The sequence below is a fragment of the Momordica charantia genome (assembly GCF_013281855.1).
Source record: "Momordica charantia cultivar OHB3-1 chromosome 8 unlocalized genomic scaffold, Mcharantia_2.0 BLBB01000008.1, whole genome shotgun sequence".
Taxonomy (NCBI): Eukaryota; Viridiplantae; Streptophyta; class Magnoliopsida; order Cucurbitales; family Cucurbitaceae; genus Momordica; species Momordica charantia.
Genome location: NW_028275166.1, coordinates 11,148,026 through 11,170,347, shown reverse-complemented (window position 1 = coordinate 11,170,347; position 22,322 = coordinate 11,148,026). Strand labels below are relative to the sequence as shown.

The 22,322-nt window shown below is 28.9% G+C and overlaps 1 protein-coding gene across 4 annotated transcripts; it reads right to left on the bottom strand.

Moving 5' to 3' along the window:
- Nucleotides 1-11,808: 11,808 nt before the first annotated feature.
- LOC111019975 (LOB domain-containing protein 25-like) lies at nucleotides 11,809-14,676 on the bottom strand. 4 transcript variants are annotated; one of them, XM_022296508.2, is made up of 2 exons: nucleotides 14,456-14,676; nucleotides 11,809-12,729 (listed from the first exon to the last, which is right to left on the bottom strand). In XM_022296508.2, exons 1-2 carry the CDS (start codon nucleotides 14,491-14,493, stop codon nucleotides 12,186-12,188), a joined length of 582 nt encoding a protein of 193 aa, XP_022152200.1. In that variant the 5' UTR covers nucleotides 14,494-14,676; the 3' UTR covers nucleotides 11,809-12,185. The 4 variants fall into 4 exon arrangements, with proteins under 4 accessions (XP_022152200.1, XP_087982997.1, XP_087982996.1 ...); XM_088126871.1 differs by having other exon boundaries at nucleotides 11,809-12,725; nucleotides 14,456-14,675; XM_088126870.1 differs by lacking the exon at nucleotides 14,456-14,676 and adding an exon at nucleotides 12,847-13,246 and having other exon boundaries at nucleotides 11,809-12,725.
- Between the last annotated feature and the right edge of the window lie 7,646 nt (nucleotides 14,677-22,322).

Here is a 22,322-nt window from a genome sequence, read left to right as displayed (position 1 = left end):
GGATTGGTCTTGTACGATAACTTTATATCATCATTTATTCCCTAGCTATCATGTCATGGTGAACACTAAAGTAGTAAGACACGTAAGTAGGTCAGTTCGAGTATTGATCAATAAAGTAACTTATACATTTAAAAGAATTGAAAACTTATCTAAATGATCTTTTACAAGAATCAAACAACAAAATTAATTGAGCATATTTTAGCAGTTAAGATATCATATTTATGCCCTTAAAGAGACCTAAATCTCTTAAATATTCGAATTCTATAGATTAATATAGGTAATCTTTTTATCTTCATCGTGTTTGCAATTTGTCTTATATCAAGTATAACGTTCAAATTTTAATATAATGATTAAATAGAAGAGTGTTGTCGTTTAGGATCGAGTTTTGTCGATACAAAAACCCAATTTTATTTAGAAATAAATTTATGAAATGTTAAATTAACTAAATTTCAAAAAGTTAAATAACAAACGTAGGAATATCCTCCTATTCTTTTTGTGGGCTTTTTAGTTCTCAATGAATGATGGTTATATATGCACACAAATTGATCAATTAATCTAACTAGGATATAGGCCTAGAAATGCATAAATTTCATTTCTCTCTCGAGTGCAAGCATAGTCCTCACAAATTATGAACTCCATATCCCTATTCAATTTCAATAATTTGAAAATGCTTTAATCTAAGTTTCGAGCACCTAGATGTTGACCATTTTAGTGTGAGAGTCATCCTCATAGTGTGACTTCTACATTTAAATCTTATATAAATTCTCTTGATTTTCTTCAATTTTTTGGGTTCTTTGGAATAATTGATCATTGGGTTATAATATAATCCAACGTTTTAAATTTGATTATGCAAATAATTAGCTCGAAAAGTGTGCAAGTAATTTGATTTCTACTTGTACATTTATTTTACACATGTGAATGTCCTAATCAGCCTTTAAATTCTAGTTAGTATCTTCCATTTGAACTCCATTCCTTTTAAGCCTTTCACGAATTACCAGGCCAACTCATAATGATTTTTTATTTATATGGTGGTTTTATTTTTTCCCCAATCGTAGTAAAGCTTCAATTGAAGACAATTTTTAATTAAAATTATTTGTTGATAGATGGGAATTTGACACAGGCAGTTCTGGGGAGTTTTGTTCTATTTTGGTTCTTAAATTTTTCAGATTAGTACATAGATAATCTATTTAGAAATCATAATTACGTAAAAAGATGGGAAAATATATAATTTACACTTTTGTCATGAAACAATCTCTAATTAGATGGTACCCATAACACAAATTATTAGTGTATCCTTAGGATCCATCTCAATATTAAATAATTATTAAAATTTAGAATTGATAAATATAGGATCAAATCCGGATACTTTCCAAAATTAAAAAAAATCCTAAAAGCCCATAAATCCATCAATTTTCGAAACTCACCCCTTTCTTCTTCCTCGTTTTTCTTTTCTTCCTCTAATCGTCGGGTTTCCTTCCTCCGACCCTCCATTCCTCTTGTCCGATCGTCTATTCCTTTTCTCCGACCTTCCTCTTCTCCAACCGTCTGTCTTCCTCCCCAACCAACTCCGCTTTTCTTTATCGCAAAAGTATTTCATCTCCGGCCACCTTCGAAAAGAGATTTCTATCGGTTCTTATTCTTTGGGCGTTTCTGCCTGTCTTTGTCTCCGGCAGATGTTTGCTTGCTTTCATCTCTGGCCGCCTCCATTTTTCTTAGTCGCCAGAGCAGTTCATCTCCAGATTGAGAGGTTTGCATTCCAAAGAATGTTTTCAATTTCTGATTTGGTGTCAAATATTGTATATGTGAGGATATATAGCAAAAATAAATAAGAGAGAGGGTTAGAGAAATTTGACACCGGGAATTTTTATAGTGGTTTGGTCCTACTCCACTTCCCAAGCACCTCTTGGGTTGTAAATTGAAATTCTGACTCTTTCCACGGTAGGATTCAAACCAGTACACTGCTTTTCACAAGAGCAAAGACGGATCACACCGTTACAATGAGTTGAAGATTTTTAAACACACACTTACAAACTCTCAAATAGAGTAAATATACAAATTTGAGCTCGCAAAAATTTCAATCCTCACAACAATAAAATTTCTCTCACAAATAAGATGGAAAGAAAAATTGAGAACTTGGAGAGATTAGTAAAATGAGAATTTTGAAGTTATGGAGGATTGAAAATAAGAGAATTGTTGTATAATTTTGAATGAGAAGTTTAATTTAAATAGAGGGAAGAAAATGGTAAAAAAAATCAAGTTTAATTTTGAACAATTAGATCTTAATCATTAAAAACGAAGGGTTAAGATAATTTAAAAAAAATAAATTAAGAATAATATATATAATATATATATATATATATAACAATGATGAAATAAAATAAAATATATATGTATAATGAAATAAATTGTTGTGTGTGCGTGTGAGCTCCGATTTGTATGATCTAACAATCGTTGGAATCGTTGTGTGTGGGTTCTCGGGTATTTTTCCTTCCAATTTGTTTCGATCGTAACTTCTCCGTTTGAGCTCCGATTTGTATGATCTAACAGTTGTTGGAATCGTTGTAACGAGCTCTACGCTGTGGACACTTTAAAATACAAAAAAAAATGTCAATAAATAAAATTAAGTTTGTTATCATCAAAACATTAATTAATTAATTAATTAATTAATTAAAATTAATTAATTTGAGATTAAGGTCAAAAAGCCAACATGATATGCGGATATATACTATAGGTGATTTTGAATGTATATATGCAGATATATAAGTGGATATATACTGTGATTTTGAATATATTTTTTGAATATGCGGATATATGTTTATCGAGACTTCAAAAGATGTTTCTGTGAAGATTGCACCAATGTGGGAGTGAATTAAGGGAAGATCAATAAATTAAGGTTTTGAAGGGGTGAATAAAGGGATTTGTGTTGAAAATTAGTATGGGACCCACAATAATTAAAGGATTATGATAATAATTTAAGGAATTAAATCTTTTATATTAAAAAAAACAAATAACTATAATAAATGTAAATACAATAAATAACGGTAAAATCGAAATTAAAATAAAATCTTACATGCATAAATCTAAAAGTGTAAAATTGGAAAAATTTAGACATTTTGTGTAAATAAGTTTCTAAAACAGCTCTCCCAAGACATTATCGGTAAATTTTTATATAGACACTTTTTTTCGCATAGATTTTCGAATATTCATAATTGTTTTCTTTTAGTATGGTGTTTTATTTCTTCAATTTTTACATAGTTATTTTCTTTTTGGTCCATTAATTTTTAAATATTTTATTTTAGTTTTTAAACTTAGACTTTCATTAATAATTTATTGTAATCTAACTCCTGGGCCACTAATGTGAATTTAAGTAAATAACAAATATGCATCTGATTAAGCAAATCGTATTTATGTCAGATTTTTTGTTAAGTAATTTATAAATTTTTTTAACATCAATTACTAAAATAGTTTCTTCATACAAACTGAACTAAATTGAATGTTTATAAGATTAGAGACCAAAAAGTAGATAATTATATATTTATATAAAAAGGATAATTTAGGACTAAATAGATTCAAAATCTTTTTAAAGTTTACAAAAAAATAATTTTTGATCTTAGTTTTTTTTTCTTTTGAAAAAAATAAAAAACTATTGTTAGTTTTTAAAATTTGATAAACATACTTTTAGAAATCAAATTATAGAACAAATATAATCTATTCTATTTAATCTTTTATATATGCCTATATGGCAATTTAGAAAGAAGTTATATGGAAAGGAAATCTTTACAACACAAACACGATCAGGTGTGTGCCAACCTAAGTATAACTTAAACGGTTGAGATATCTACTCGTTCATTTAATGTCTGAAAGTTCAAATCTCCATACTCTGTATTCGTCGTAAAAAAGATCGGGAATTTCTCAAATTTTTCTAGAAGAAACCTCTATTTGGGCCTAAATATTGGGGCAGAAGTCGGCCCATAATCCAGTACCTTGGCCCACCTGATGCTTTTTAAGACTCTCCCAAAAAAATCAGCACAATTTTAAAAATATTTAGTAAAAAGATTTTTTTTTAAAGAAAAAAACCTCAATTTAAGATCATTACAAAAGTATTTTAAAAATAAAAGTACACTCTTTTTAAATTATAACACAATTTTGAAAGTATTTAGTAAAAGAAATAAAATATTGGTTTACCAATAATCAATTGGATATATTTAGTTTTCGGTCGGGAAAAATCTATGATTATAATCAATCTAATGAATTGAATTACGATTATATTTTATAATAAATATAAAACTTTATATTTGTCAATACCACTGTTTAGGAATAGTTTCCTCTTATAGTACAAAAATTATTTTGATATAACGTTACAATCTGAGTCATTTTCTACATCTAATAATTTCGATAAATCACTCTCATCATTGACGAGAAATATTCAAAGCATTTAAATTATTCTATAAAAATCTTAGTTGGCGACCGAAACCTTCTCATTTCTAAAATAATAATAATATGCTTACTAATCGTCTTCTTTAACTAACATATGAGTCTACTTAACTACCATAGTTTGTATTTAGAATATTTTTTTTTGGAAGGATCAATTTTTAATAAAATAAATCAAATCAAATCAATAATTATTTAACAACACGATAATGTTTGAATCAAATAAATTATTTTTCATCTTCTCATTTAGTCAACTTCAAGCATTGTGACCAAATATTTGGTTTAAAAACTCAACCGACTTTTCTTACCAGAGCAAAAATGCCTATTTTGAATTAAAAGAAAAATCTAAGTTGATTTAAATTAAATTAAAAGAAATAGGTACAAATTTCAGGATAACTACCTATTTAAGGTTAAAATCTTTCAAATTTTCTAACAACTATATATTATAGGGTTGAATAATTGTCCGGTTATATTAATCCAGACAAAAAAATTAGTTTCAACGCTCACATATATTAAAAAAAAAATTGTATATATATAAAATGTGTGGTCGACCATAATTTTTGGGTGTCTTTTCTTAAAAAAATGAATTATTGAAATCCTATCATGAGAAGAAATAATAAAACTTAATTTCACCATCTTCTCATTTAGTCAACCTCAAGTCCTTTGGCCACCATAGTCTAAATTCAAAATATTCCATTAAAAAAATTGACTTCATTTCTTTCTTTTTGGGAAGAAAAAAAATTGACTTTTTTTCAAACCAAAGAAAAAAAATATCAATTCTTAATAATAAAAAAATTAATGTTCAATAATAATAAAAAAATTTAAAACCAATCAAAAGTTGAGGTCCAACATAGTTTTTGGAGGTTTTTTCTTTTAAAAAATAATTACTAAAAGAAGGATTGAATGATGAAATAATGAGAAATTTTAATTAATGAAATAAGCAAATAAATATGACAACGGAACTTTTATCCAACTAGAAAATCGTGAGTTCGAATTCTACTTTGCGTAATTCTCATCTTGAAAATCTAACTCCATGAATATTTTTGTCCTCAATTCTAATCCCATTTTGAAAGGGACGGGTGGAGCCTCATGAAAACTTGAATCTATGAAAATTTTTACAATTCCTAAAAGGATTCAAACCAACGACTCAAGAAAAAGTATACTGAGATTTGATTGTTTGACTTAAACTTTAGTAGTTATTATTAGGTTAAATATCGTTTTAGTTCCTCTACTAGTTTTGGTTCATTTTGGTCCTTTTACTACGACCAAAATATTTATTTTGGTTTCTGTATTTTCAACTATGGTTCATTTTAGTTCTTTTACTGTCAAAATGTTTGTTTTGTTCCTGTATTTTTTAAAAATTACCATTTTAGTCTCTATTTGTAAAATTTTAACACAAATTCTATATACAACGAAAATTCTTTGATTTAAAGTCACCATTACATTTAATAATATATTGAGGATAGTATCGTGTTGAAATTGTAATCGAAAAAATGAGATAGAGAAATAGAATGAAGGGACCAAAAGAATTACTGTCCAAAATTAGAGGAACTAATACAAATGTTGGAAAATACACCGACTAAAATGAATCAAAGTTGAAAATGCTTGATCAAAATGGACATTTTAAAAATAGAGGGACCAAACAACTAAAGTTAAAAGTACAAGAACCAAAATAGTATTTCAACTTTATTATCATTATTTAAAAGTAATTAATACATGTTTGGATTAATTTAAACCAAACAAAATGTGAGGTTGAGCATGATTTTTGGGGTTTTTTTTTCTTTGAGAAGAAAAATGGAATTACATAATATGATCAAATGCTTGGAATTTAATAATGAGAGGGAAAAAAAAGGTGTGGGAAAGGCATAGGAATGACAAGACATCAAAATTCTGTTGAAATGGCATGTGCAAAGCCCACCATGGGAGATTGGGGATTCCTTCACTCCTCATCAATCAAATCAATTCAAATTAGGTAAATTCTCGATAGACGTTTGTGACTATTTAAAAGTTGACGGTTCGATTCATATCTCGTGCACTATTACCATCTAAATATAAATACAACTCAGTAGATAAGATATCTATTACCATTCAGGATTCGACGGTTTGATTTTTATTTGAGTGAACTAAAAAAAATTCAAATTAGAGTTCTCATATATATTTTCCTTGAATTTATTTTTAATTCACGTATTTTTTAGTTTTTGTTTCAATTTTTGTACTTCTTATTTTTATCGAAGCTTATCAAACGTTATGATGGTTAGAAATCTAAATTTAAAAAATAAACGTTTTTTAGATTTAGTTTTTGAACTCTTAAATTTTTTTTCGTTATTATTTAAATATATCTTAAGTCGTTGCCATATATAAGGAATAATGTAAATCAAACATGATAAATTTATAAACTTGACGAACGAACCAACTGACATGATATTTTGTTTTAATAGAAATCGAGAATATGACAAGTCACATTTATTATATTATTCAAATTTTAAGATATTATTTTGATTAAATATTAAATAAATGGCCTAATTAGTTAACACTATTTTAGAGTACAATTAATCCTTGAATGAATTCCTATAATTTTTTTTAAGTACAAATTATATAACTAACAATATTATTTTCACTTATGTCTTCATATAGTTTTTATAACATTAAAAAAAATAAAATTTTGAAAGCAAAAAATAATTTTTAAAAACTTGTATGTGTTTTTGAAATTTAGTTAAAAATCAAAATATATTTGGTAAAAAATTACTAGTGAAATTGTAAAAAACAAGTATAATTTCTAAAAATAGAAAACTAGAACAAAATGATTATCAAGTGGTCTCTTAATTTTATATTTCTATTTTTCCATTTTATGGATAATATATCACGGAGATTTAAAAACTTTCGAACCTAGCTATAAGGAAGTTACTAATTTTCTTAATTATCGAGCTAAATATTGACAATCATAAGTTGAATTTCTATTACTACCCCGTTTTTTTCTTTGATGTCAAACAAGAAGTGGGAGTGTCGAGAGTTTGAAACTCCGATTTTCTAAAGAAGTCAATGTCGGGAATGTGACCAGAATCAACTCACACGGCCAAAAAAAAAGAGAATATCCATAATATATAAGTAATAACAACTATATCTTTTGATACAAGGTCTCTGGACTGAAATTAACCAAAAGCAAACTCTGACATTGTAGAATATGAAGGTGTTTGTTGTCCCCGACAATAATACCTTTGTAACAAGAACGACAAGTCGATAATGAAATATTTTGAAATACATTTATTAAATTGAAAATGTATTTCAAACACGAGGATACCAAGGTTTTAAATGTCGAGGAAATATCAGTAAAATGTAGATGTACATGAATATTTTTTAAAAACCAATAAAATCCAAGAAATTCATAATACATACATATATATAAATGAACTAAAGAACCTTTCATAAAAATCTATTCTTTTTTAATTTTTAATTTTTTATAATTAGGGGTTGGAACTTTTATTTCCCTAAAAATTTAAAAATTCTTATGTTAATATCAGTAATATTATGTTGACGTTTTTTCACAAATATCGAATCATCTCTTATGTTAATATCAAACTCAGTATACATGGAAAAACATACCCAAGGAGGAGACTAAAGAAAAAAAAATAATCAAACACATTTATTTGCTTTTTTTTTTTAATTTAAGATTTGTTTATTTTTGGGTGGGGGGTTGGGAGAGGGCACGTCTTGGTGTCGCAGCCGTAAGACAATAGGTACAGTAGGGGATGGTTATAGGGTCGGTGGACCTTTTCTAGGGCGGTTCCTGTGGGTCCCACATGTCCCTTATTTTATTTTTTTATTTCTTAATTTTTTATTTCAACTTTTATTTATTTATTTATTTTTTGTTGGGCGAATAGACTTTCGCTATTAATTTTCTGTTGTTTTGCTTCGGTGATATTTCGGTTTAATGGTTTCAATTTTTTTTTCTAAATTTATTCTTGAATTCTATAATTCAAATGGGTAAAATTTTGAAATCAATATTTTTATATTTTTAGTCATTAAAATTTTGAAATCAATATTTTTATATTTCCAGAGAGTTTAAAATTTAAAATTTTAAAATGTAAGGAAAAATTAAAACTGCATGACGAGATTGTTTAATACATCATACATTAATGTTTCTTTATGATTATTAATTATTATATTTGTGAGGTAAAAGTAAAAGTAATCAAACGCTAATTGCTAATTAAAGTCGTGCAAAACAATTTTTTGTTTTTAAATAAAACTAATTTTAAACCCATATGAGATTTTTTTTTTTGGGAAAGATATTATTAAAGGTTGTTTTAGGAAAAAATGAAAAGGAAAAAAATTCGAAATAGTACGTTGTACTTCTTTTTATTATTGTCTAAATAAATTGTCCTTGCGATGACTTGATTCGTTCAAGTCTCTAACACAACCAAACGTCAATCTTAATGATTATCTTAACATCTCATGTGACTTGTTATGTTATGATTAAAGTGACAAAGTTACTCAAACAATGAAATGAACGTCTTTTAATTTGCTCGACTGTGATAGAGCCAAGAATCAATATCTCAATCAAATGCTTTCCTAGTATACCACACTAATTAAGGGTCGGCCTTGTGTATAACCTCCAACCTCTCTTCGAGTTAGACGTAAACTAACATATTTGCATACGACGATTATAACACTTTATTTATATTATCCAAGTAGTCAATATACTTCTTTTTATTATTGTCTCAATAAAGTGTGTCTTGGTATAACCATATAAGGACTTGATTCACTCGCGTGTCAAACATAGCCAAGCGATTAATATCTCATGTGACTTGTCATGAGACGACAAACTTGCTCAAACAATGAGATGAACATCTTTTGTTTGGTTATGGTAGAGCCAAGAATCAATATCTCAACCAAATACTATGGCCCAACACATACCACACCTAATTAAGGGCGGGGCTTGCATGTCATCTTTCTTCGGTTTAGACACAAACTAACATATTTGCGACAACAACTAATAACACACCTTATGTGTGCATCGTCCAAGTAATTAATGTACTTCTTTTTATTATTGTTTAAATAAATTGTCCTAGTATAACAATGTAATGGCTTGATTCACTCAAGTGTCTAACATAGCCAAATGACAAATTCCGATGATTGCCTCAGCATCTCATGTGACTTGTCATGTGATGTCTAAAGTCACAAACTTTCTCAAACAATATGAAAGCTCTCTACTCGGCTATGGTAGAGCCAAGAATCAATATCTCAGCCAAATGTCACCCCAACAATATGCCACATTAATTGAAGGCCGACCTTGTGTACATATAACATTTCTCTTTTTAACTCAGACACAAACTAACATAAGCAATGACTATACAACATCTTATGTATTCATCACCCAAGCAGCTAAAAGAAACTCTCGGATGCATGCATTTGATCTAATCTACGAGCAACTTATATAGTTTTTAGTAGAAGATTTGACAACGATCATGTCGTGGTATAACCATAGAAAATATCCCTATAAATATATCACTTCCCCTTTGAGATTGCACATCTTCCTAATTTGACATATACACCATGGTCTTGTCCTTATTTATTATGTGTAGAATTAAACATCGTCAAATAATTATAACTTCTTAACCTTGTTTAAAATAAGTATGAGTTACTTTTTGTCAATCAGCATTACTCATTGTTACCATGATATAGATTTTTAACCCAATTATATATTATCCAATAGGGTATATATCTTTTCACAATAATTGCTATAAATTTTCATAAATCCTATTGTTTTACACAATAATTATTAGAGAGTATTGCACTTAAATTATGGTGAATATTTTAGTAATTTTTTTATTACTCTTCATATTATTTTTTTTTCTAATTATCAAACATCTCACATATGCCTTATTCACCCATAATTATGCATAATCTTATATTTAAAATTAACACATTAAATTAAAAAGTATTATTTTTTAAATATGACACAACTAATTAAGTTGAAGATGCACTCTTCTTATTCGTTTCAAATAAATGAAGAGTTCACTCAAGACTTTTTGATTTTTTTTTCTCTCCGTGACTTGTTAGGTTACTAATAAAGTTATATATATATATACACTTTAATTTTGAAAATAGAAATAATCTAAATCTGTTGATGTATACATTTCGTTGTCTAGAATTATAATTTGGATGATTCCAATTTTTTCTTGTTTCAAGAACAATAGTATAATAAAGGTTATATCCAAATCAATGGGTGATATCTAAAATAATCTAGATAAAGACCTAATTCAATCCTATTTCAAATTGTTTCCTTAGGATTTAAGGACAATGTTTTTAGGGTTCCTTTTTTTCTTTTTCTTTTTTTTTTAACACTTTTTGGGAGCAAAAGTCAATAAAATTACAGTTCTACCCAAACTTAAAAGTCCTTGTCCAATTAAGAAAAAGAGGGGAACATGAAGGCAAATTTAGCAAGTTGGTAATATAAAATATTCAAAGATTTGATTCCCCAAAAGGGAAAAAGGTGATAGCTAGAAAATTTCATGTCTTTTTTTTTTCTTTTTGAGTTTTTGTCTCTAAACAAATTATAGTAAAAAAAAAAAAAGAAAACCCACATTTTTATTGATCAATAACTTAATTCATATTTTGTTAACTTTTATATATATAGTACAACAGGATCGAGATATATTTAAACTTTTATATTTATTTTAGGTAAATTCTTAGACTTTCAAACCTTATATACTTAAGTTCCTTAAACTTTATAGGAAATTAATTTCTATATGATGCATATGACTTATTGTGAGATCATCTAGACTTAGACGATACTATAAAAAAAATTATTAAAAAAAAAGACAAAAATGATTGTTTATAAAATTTTAGAGACACATTTATAGTATTTCGAAATATAATGATCAAAGTAAAATAAGTGCCAAAAAAGTTTAGAGGTTTAAAGAAATCTTTAAACTTCAATCTTCAATTTTAGTTTCTTTGTCTGGAAAGAAAAAGAAAAAGCATATAAATTTAAATTTGAGACACGTCGCCATAAAATAAAAGAATAAAACAAAAATATATGCGAATCCTTTCATTGGAGATTGAGAGATCAATTTCATACTATTAATTTTTCTCAAAAAAAAAAAAAGAAAAAATTGATACTATTAATTTAGCAATTAAATTTGTTCTCACACAAAATTCTATGGTTATTTTCTATAATAAATATAAACAAAAGATGTGTTAAAAATAATTTTAATCAATAAACACTTGAATATATAATCTACAAGTAAATTCAAAATCATATCGAAACTAAGATGAAAAACGTTAAATTTTTTTCGAGATAACCAACCAGACACACAGATAATTAACAACTCACAATTCAATATGCATTATATGATTAAAATATATTCAAATTACAACTAAAAGAAAGAATCCCACCTCATATATATATAAAAAGAAAAAGTAATATTATACACAAAGATGACAAGATAAACCATAAGAATAGAAAAATGGTCACAATTTGAACTCCTCTCATCATTCCAAGGAGGTACTTAATTAAGATGAGAAACCCTACAAGGGCATGGCCAAACCTTAAAATATACAAAAACCACATATTTTTATGTAGGGATAATTACAAATTACACCCCTATTTAGGCAAAATAGGGGTGTAATTTGCAATTATCGTTTATATTTATTAATCAAAATGCATAAAGATTTCACACCCCTATCAACATATATATATAAGAATCTCTTTGTGATGAGATCAAATTATAAGGATATATGATAAATGGGAAAATTTACTTGTATTCTCCTCCTTTGTCATGGCCATCTCCACAAGGGCCATTGTTGTTACTCCATGGAGAAAAGTAGAGACCAGAATAGTAGTGGCCATAGCTAGAGGTGGAGGAGCTTCCCTCATGGTTCGTAGACGACGACCTCCGAGCGTATTGTGAGGACGACGACGGGGACGGGGACGGAGCAGGGATTTCATTGCAGGCATAGCGGATGAGATTCGCATTGGTGGCGTCGAGTTCTTTCTGGAGCTTGATGACTTGCCTCTGGAGGATGGAGATGGCGCCTACGCAGCCGTAGACGGGGTCTTTCATCCTTGCCTCGGCCTCGTAGGCGAGCGAGTTCACGGCGTCCTCGCGTTGGTGTGGCTGGACTTCGTTCAGCAGCTTGCTGACATTGCTGGCGCCGAAGATCTTGTGGACGTTGGCAAACTTCTGCGGCTCCTCGGGCGGGAAGTACGGGGCAAAAACGCAGTCCGGTAGGCATTTTCGCCGGAGGAACTTGCAGGCTGCGCAGGGAGAATTGGAGTAGGTGGAAGAAGCCATCTTCCTACCAAGAAAAAAAAAAGCATGAGAAACAAAGAAGAGGAACAAATATAACAAAAAATATGTAAGAAATAAAGATGTTCTGGAGCTTTAGTGAAATTGGGGTGTGTAAAAATTGAACCTTTGAAGAATTGGAGGCTAAATTTTGAAGATTTTGTAGGTCTAGAGAGAGAAAGAGAAGAGAGAGAAGATAGGGAGTAGTTTGAGACCAGGAATCATGGTTTAAATATTAAGGTTGTTGCTGAAAAAACCACACACACACTGCTGAATTCTCTCTTCTTACAGCTATGCGACAACCTTAAATTTGTACCCTTTTTTTTGGTCTGTCAGAGCCGTCTGTGTTACTCTTAGGATTTATTTTTTCTTCTAAATTTTGCATTTTCGGTATCTCGTAAGGTCTCTAAATACACACCCTTTATTGTATTTCTTACACACACACAACATAAAATCTTTTAGGGTTTTTTCTCAGCTCGTGATTTTCATATGGGTCTCTTCGTATAGATTGTTCGAGTTCGAACAATCTATACTAAAAAATAGGTCATAGAAACACAAATTTACGTAATCTTTATTTGATTGGTAAAAAGTTACTATGTAGTATAAAAGGTAGGGTTTTTATATACACATATATAAGACGAGATATTTATGAAGTTACGGTAAGACCTAACAAAGTCATAAATAGGAAAAAGTAAAATCACATATCAAATACAAGCTTAACTTTTTAATCCCGAGATATACACATCTTTAGCTATAATCTAAGCATAACTGATTAGCAGATATATAAGACACTTATTACCCATCTTAAAGATCGTTAGTTTTCGATATCCGACCCACTTACTTTAATTTTAACCCAACAAGACAAACAACCCTTAGAAGAATCTTGGTTTAAATAGTTCAATGTATGTGTATCATTGGTTGATATCTCTCTTGACGCAAACCTTATTCATCATGTTTTAGAACTAGCTAGGAATATATAAGTCTATTTGATAACGTTCAGGTTTCTTGTTCGCTATAGATTCAAAAATGATAAAACAAGATTTTAATTTATGTTGGAATAAATTGGAAACTCGAGAACATAGGCAAAAAACTTGTTTGGGTTGTTTATAGAATTTCTATATAATTTTAAGAATGTTTCTAAGAAACAACCTAAATAACTATCAAATGCTTAGATTATTTCTTAATAAAATTAGAAACGTGAAATAAGAAACGTACGTGAATGTTACCAAACGAATCTAGATATATATACTTCCAATTATATATTGCTCTACATGATTTGTTTTGAAATTTAGAGAGAGAGAGAGAGAGAGAGAGGAAGGAAAGAAAAGATAGGTTTTAATTTCCCTGTTGAGAGGTGAGGGTTTTCTCCATAAAATTTGGTAGAAGGTCACTGGCCTCTTCCTAATGCATGTCTGTTGTCCCTAAGTGTGAAACTTGCCCTTTCTCTCTCCTCCCCTTACCTCTTTGTCTCTCTCTCTATTTTCTCTCTCCTACACACAAATTGCCCTCTAAAAGGGTAACCTGCCCTATATCTTCTCTCTACACACACCAACACAATCTCTCTCTCTCTCTTTTTTCTATGCATATATTTCACTTCTCATAATCAAAACAGCAAAGAAATTCCCAAAAAAACAAGAAAAAAAGGAACAATACCAAGCATTTAACTGAGATCTAGAGAGATGATGAGAAAAAAATTGATTTCAAGAGAGAGAGAGAGAGAGAAAAAGGCTAATTACCAATAATTTTTTCTCCTTTCTGTAAGCTGTTTCAACATCTCTTGTATGAAAATCTTAAGGAAAATGAAGTTGAAGCCATAGAGGGGAGAGAGAGAGAAGAGAGAGAGAAGAGAGAGAAAAGCAACAAACTTTATTACTGGGATATCCCTAAATAATGTACATGTGAGAGAGAGAGAAATAAAAACCCTAATTGGGTGATAATAAAGGAAAGAAAAAACCTGCAGAAACAGTGATGAGAGCAAATGGAATTTTTTTTTCCTCACTTTTGAAAGAAAATTGAGAAAGCAAAAAAGAGAGAGAGGGAGAAAAAAGGGATAATAAATAATTTAAGGGACATAAAGATGAAAGATGAAAAAGACAGTCTTGAGTCCTTTTAATAATGTCAATGTCTCTGTTGAAGAACTTGACATATAAGAAGCAGCAATTTTCTTTTTCCTTTTGTTGTTGGGAAAATATTGTCCTAAAACATCATTCTCCGACATGTGTTACAACCCTTTTTAAATTATAAATATATAATGAATTGGAAGAGTTACTCCATTAGATCTTTACGATGAATCTAACTTAGCCGATCCAGGTATTACTTACAGCTTATTAAAAGGTGAAGGTTCGAATTCTCCGACTTCTTTATTGAACTTTAAAGAAGACATGTTTATGTATAGTTTAGGGAAGTTAATTAAATAATTAAGATTTGTCCCAAATTTTTTAAGCATGGTATTTGCGGGCTAAGCTTATAAATATGGTGGAGTAACGATTGCTCGAACTTCCTAAACAAAGCACTACAAGAAATTAGACTTTCAACGAGGTGTGAACATCGTCGTAAAAAAGATCAAACTGGTATCTAGTTCTTCACTTGCAAAACTCGAGTTTTAACAACTACATTTATAACTTAACTTGAAAATTGATTAGAAAATTATAATAATATGCAAGAACTATTAATATATAATTCCTCTTATTTACGATGAGTCAAAGTTGCGTTGGTATTTATATATAATTTTTTTTATCAAGATTTTGACTAAGTTCGTGGAGCTCCGATTCTGGCTGGACTGACTCTCCGAATGAGCTAAGGTGATAGCAAGTAGAGAGACCTACATAAAAGAGAGTGAGCATTCTGACACTCAAGTCGGTAGTTTGGTCGATCTAAACTCGAGAGAGACTATAGTTTCGTGTACTTGAAAATGAGACAGATCAAAAGGTCATTATTTATAGTCGAAGCTTCCAACAAAGGCTCCAACAACTTCCTAACATTCTAAGAATCGCAGCGTGTTGTCGTAGATTATGTCGAAATTATGTGCCTGCAGAAGTACATGTTGATCGACTCAGTTGATAACTCAGGCATCCAATGTACCAGATTTGGGCTCAGCTCAACTGATAGCTCAAGTGGTCGAGACGTGAGACCTGATCGACTTGGCATGGAACATGGGTCACGACCGTCTCCAGTAGTTCTCGGTTCAGCCTCTTACAAAGGTCTGAACTGTAATCTCCTCCATGTGTGGATCTTCATACTGACCCATCATTATTGAGCATATCACATGTCGACATGTGACGGTAAAGAAATCACCTCCAACATAATTAATTACTATTCTCAACGGTTGACCCTATTTTTTTAACCTCACAAATTGCTTAAGTTAGTGGGTGATTTGATTTCTACCCATCATTGAAATTGAAATGAATAATTTTCATTTTAGTAATTTATATATATATTGTTTTTTTTTTTGAGAAAAGATATATATATATATATATATGCACTTTAAGTATATTTGGAATATGAGGAATTATATATGAAAATGCATTAAAAAAAATATATGGGGAACCTATTCGCAAAACCTATTTTTGTTCTCTAACCTATTAGATCATACTATGTAGTTCTATTAATCTAGTACTTATTTGAGACATGTGAGTTTAAAGGAAAAAAAGAAAAAGAAAAAAAGATCATAGATTCTAAGTTCTAATCAACCAATCATTTTTTTAGTACTCTCACATAATTAATATCTATGTTGTAACGATAAATGACATTTTAATTACAATCATATGTGGATCGGAATAATAATATAATATATATGTGTGTATATATATAGAGAGATAGATAACATTTAAATTGTAATAGATATGGACCGTTAAAGTTATCTACAATTTAAAGTAAACTTGATATAGAAACAACACACACAACCGTTCTAATCTTTTGACAATTGTAATTTATTTTAGCGTAAATCAAAATATGTAAAACTAGAGTCAATTAATAATATCTTGTATCACTCTTGGGTTAAAGCTTCGTTATTAAATAGGACAAAATATATTTTTGGTCCCTGAGGTGTGAGGTAGGTGTCTAATTGGTCCCTGAAGTTTCAGAATGTACACTTTTGGTCCTTGAGGTTTAAATTAGGTGTCAACTTGGTCCCTGAAGTTTGAGAAATAGTTCTAAATGGTCCCTAATTTTTTTTTACTGTTATTAACTAATATTAACTAATATTAAAATGACATGGCAAATTGCAATTAAATTGTTTATTGTTGTTGGTGATGTGGCAATTTATATTAATTAAATTAATTAATATAATTTGTCAGGTCAGCAATACAATAAATAATTTAATTGGTTAATTAACAGTAAAAAAAATCAGGGACCATTTAGAACTATTTCTCAAATTAGGGACTCATTTGAAAACTTGAGGGACCAAGTTGACACATAATTTAAACCTTAAGGACCAAACATGTTCATTTTGAAACTTTAGAGACCAGTAGACACCTATCTCAAACCTCAGGGACCAAAAACGTATTTTGCCCTATAAAATAAATATATCGAAATTAGCAACAAAAGAAATATTTACTCGTATATTTATAGCAATTCTTTATATATCAATATTATATAAAGTACATCTATTTTTTCAATTGTCTCGCCTATATATAATTAAGAGAAATAGGAACAAATGACCATGGTAGCCTTTTAATATTCTATAATTAGTCCCGCTTATATATCTAAATTTAGAAAACAATAATTTTTAATTTGAAACAAAAAAGAAATGATACGATATAGAAAGCTAGGATTTGAAACTAAAACACCTTTTATTTTCTCTTTCAATATTTTTCAACATTTTATACTGAATTGCTACAAAGTCCAAGAAAATAAATAGACAGAGAAATGCAAGATTTTAAATGCCGATGAAAATATCGAGACCTCAATTTCATGGAGATATCGATAAAAATATTATGTATATATTAGTGACATTTTGTTAATATTTTTCATATTTTGTCGATTTTTTTATACAATAATAGAAATGTTGATTTATCTCTCATGTCGAAGTCGAACTCATGAAAACATAGACATATCGATGGAAATGTCGACGTATCGATGGATATTTAGAACCATGGAAAAATGTTGCGAAATTTACATCTTATTGTTCTTATTCGACTTAGTCTTAGACTTCTCCTTTTGAAATTGAACCAAACATATTTATTAATTAAACTTCATAACCGAAGATATTAGTAAGTAACTTTGGTCACTTGATTAATTAATTTTTAATTTCAAGCGAGAGACTTATATATGAAGATCTTCTAAATTAAGTTAGCCAATCAATAAAATTAAACAAATCATGATATTAAGATTCCTGCCGAAAGGCAAAAAGGGTATAATATTAACTAGATTTCAATATAATGGAGTGGAGAATTTCAATGATTGATTTTAATTTTTCCTTTTCTTTCTTTTTAATTTTTTTTGTTATTATTTTTGTTATTATTTTTTTTTAGTTTTGTCGTTGGCAAAGGATAATACTTTAGGATTCTCTTCTCTGCAGCCTTTTGTTAATGATCCATATTTATCAACATATATTTAATATAATTAGATATGCACAAATAATTCTAATTCTTATTATTTAATTAAATTGGTGCTTCCTTTTAATCATTAATTTGTCGGTTAATATATTTTTTTCATTTAAAAAAAAGATCATTTGATTTTCAACCCAAATCATGTGCATGCATGATTGTACAATATTAAAGCTCCATAGATATAATTCATAAATATATAATTTGGATTCAAGTCATGATGTGCTTTCATGATTGTACATTGAATCTCTCTCTCTCTCTCTTATTTTCTTTCTCTATTTTCTTTTATTTGTTTTTTTTCCTTTGATTTCGCAGAATGGATGTCGTGTGGCTTACGTTAATAGATTCATATAATCGAGACTCATTATCTAGATTGAGCAACACAGTAACTAATGTAGGACTCGAACACAAGGTCCCCTCCTAGCTAATTATAGGTGATATGCATAATAAGACTCCATATCTTTATCACGCCATTCTCAAGGAACTCATTTGTTTTATATTAATGAAAGAATTTCTCTCTAACTTATCATTGATATATAGTTTAAGATTGAAATTATATTTTTGTCTCTTAGCTTTTTGGTTCTCATATATCACAAAGTATTCTCTAGGTTGGTTCATCTTGAATTTAACATAGAATTAATTAGGATTATGATACATTTTCTCAATTTTTCATGGCTAATTTTTTCAATTGTCTCTTTGATTACTAAATGTTGAAAGAATGAGGATGTGTTTTAAATGCTATGAGATTTTAATGGCAACATAATTTCCTAATGGGTATTTGTGAAAGTACAAAAATGACCAAAAGCCTATAATATATTCCAAAGAATAAGAGTACTATAACATTATTCATATAAATAAAAATGATATATCTATTGTTGTGTGATTTAAATGAAGAACGACTAGCAGATTATAATGTGCATCGAATTAGTACGAGTCTAAAAATTGGTAAGAATTTTAATTTAGTGAAGAGAGCACACACACCACCTAGATATAGAAACCTTCACAACGAACGTGCTCAAACATCTAGTGAGACTAAGACATGTGGTTTCACTCGGGAGCCACGAAAACATGGGCTTTCGCGTCTCACCTCATAGCTTTGATCTTGGTGATCTTCTATGTATCATCTCGTAGCTTATATGATCTCACTTGATCGAGCTAATGCTTGGTTCATCTCACTCATATTATGGTATGGACTTTTGAATCTCACCTTATATATATAGCTTTAGGACTTTTAAGTCTTACTATATAGCGTCTTATGGTTTCGCTCGGTGGAGCTCTAATCCCACAGGCCTCCTCTATCGGTTTCCAAAATCTTACCTTTGTAGTTTTTGCTTTGAGCTTCTAGATCTTACCTCATAGCTTAGTTACTAAATATTTAACAATATACACGCTTGTACAACTAAAATTCATAATGGCAGTATTCTGCGTAAATTACCTTTAATTTTAAAAAACTTTACCTGCAATACTATCTAAACCTCTAATTTTAACCCTCCACGTTAAACTAAGAATTTTTAGGGATAATATTTTTGTATTATATAAAATAATATTAAAAAATTATTCTCAAACAAGTTATTATTATAAATATTCTTGAACTCATCCATCTCTTCAAACAATAATATACAATATATGTGTGTGATTTCAACTTGCTTACTCAGACCATGCTATTTTTGGAAATATTCTTTATTACTTAAATTAGAACTCTTAATTTTCCAAGATAAAAAATTTGTGAAATGTTAGGCATTGCTTTAGCCTTTTTATTTATTTTTCTATAATTATCTTTTAACTTTTGTCACGAAGAAAGTAGTAAAATAAGTATATGCTTCTGTGGGCGTGTGAATGGAGAAATATAAATAATTATATTAATATTTTATGTATGAGTCAGACTGCATTTAAACAAATTAAAGGAAACAGAACAGATGCAAAGAATTATATTCTTTTTTTTTTTTTTTTTTGTGCTTTGGAGGATTAAAGTAAAAAAAAATGTGTAAGATTCCCTAATCATTAGAGGTGCAATAATTGGATGGTTGCATTATATTTACTATTTGATCTATTAAGTACATAAATAATATATGTATCATTAAAAGAATGTTAAAATACTACATAAATAATATATGTACGATTAAAATAATGTTAAAATACTAGTTTGATCCTTGTACTTTTGACTTTGATTCGTTTTAGTTCTTATACTTTTAAAATGTTCGTTTTGATCCCTGTACTTTCTACCTTGGTTCATCGTTCATTTCACTCATTGTACTTTGAAAATGTTATTCTGGTCCCTGTATTTTTAAAAAGTGACAATTTTTGTCATTTCATTTTATTTTAAATCTGATTTTTTCTATCATAATTTCAACACCACAATATGATCAATATATTTCTTACAACGTAAATATTACTTTATACTAAATAGTTTCCGTTATGTGTAAATTTGTGTTAAAATCTTACGAAGATGGACTAAAATGATCACTTTTTAAAAGTACAGGGACAAAAATGAACATTTTCAAAGTACAAAGACTAAAATGAACCAAAGTTAAAAGTATAGAGACCAAAATAAACAATTTCAAATTACATGGACTAGAATGAACCAATGCTAAAAATACAATGACCAAAATAGTATTTTAACCTTAAAAGAATATATAATATTGTATGGATTCTTTTTTTTAGTTCGAACAGTTAGCAAGATGGGAATCGAATCATCAAAGTTTGGACATTATTTGGACATTATAATAGTGTCTTAGCTATTTGAGTTATGTTGGAATTGACATTTTTTATGGATTTATTCATCTCATCGTTTGATACAATTCATTTCATAAAGTATGTTCATTGATTAGATAGACCATTAATTATCCTCATATGAACCCTAAGACAAGTGTTTTTTTAATATGTATATATGTCTGTGTCGTGCATTGGATCTATTAAAATATTAATATGAACATGCTTTGTATAATATCTCAAATTTGAAGTGAGCCCATATTTGGTTTTGATAAATGTAACTCGTTTTATTTGAAATATTTTACTTTTGTCAAATAGTTTGATTTAGGGGTTGGGGCAAAATTTTACCTTTACATATAATCTTTCAGTTAATTCTAAAAAATTTTACCTTTACAAAAGTATTAATCCGCTATTCAGTACGTCTTGGCTAGAACAATCGTCATGTTCATACTAGCTTACTTTTTTTTAATCCTAAAGTAGCATAAAAAAATCCATTATTATGATTCCTTCGCATATAAATTTCTTATCATATGTGTAATAAGTTGCACTTTCATCGACTCTCTTTCACTTTATATGAAAGAGATTATTGAAATTCGTTTATTTTTTTAAGTTCAAAATACGTGGAGAGTGGGAATTCAAACCTCTGGCCTCTTAATTGATTATATATATTCTAACTAGTTGAAATATACTTAGGTTAGGGGGATTATTGAGGGTCTGTTTGGTAACGCTCTTGTTTTATATTTTTGTTTCCTCATTTTTAATAAATAAAAATAGAATTGCATGGCTCCCAATACGTATGGATTCAAGAACTATAAAACCTTGGTTTGAAACAAAATTGGAAACGGGAACAAGAAACTTGTTTTTCTTGTTTTCAAAATTTCTATACAATTTTGAAAATGCTTCTAAAAAATGATAAATAAGAAACATAAATAATTATCAGCCTAGGTTTCAATTCGAAGACCAAAAAACAAACTGAAACACAACGTTACCAAACAGGTCTTAAAATTCTATAAATGATATTATTGGTTGTTTGGCAAACCACAATGATCTTAATGTACGTGGTTTGCATCTACTATTGATATACATCGGTGAACAAAATAATAAGTATCAAATAACACATGATTTATAACTGAGTTAATTAGAAGAGAACGAGTTCAAACCTCATGATCACTAACTACCTTCAAAATTAGTAATTCCTATATTTCCCAACACCAAATGTTGTAGGGATGAAGCGGTTGCCAAAAATACTGGAAGAGGTTAATTTTCACTCTACTGAAATATTTTAGCCAACCTTAGACTTTCAATTTTATCCATTTAATTAACTCTAAATTTGAAAAAGTGTTAACCA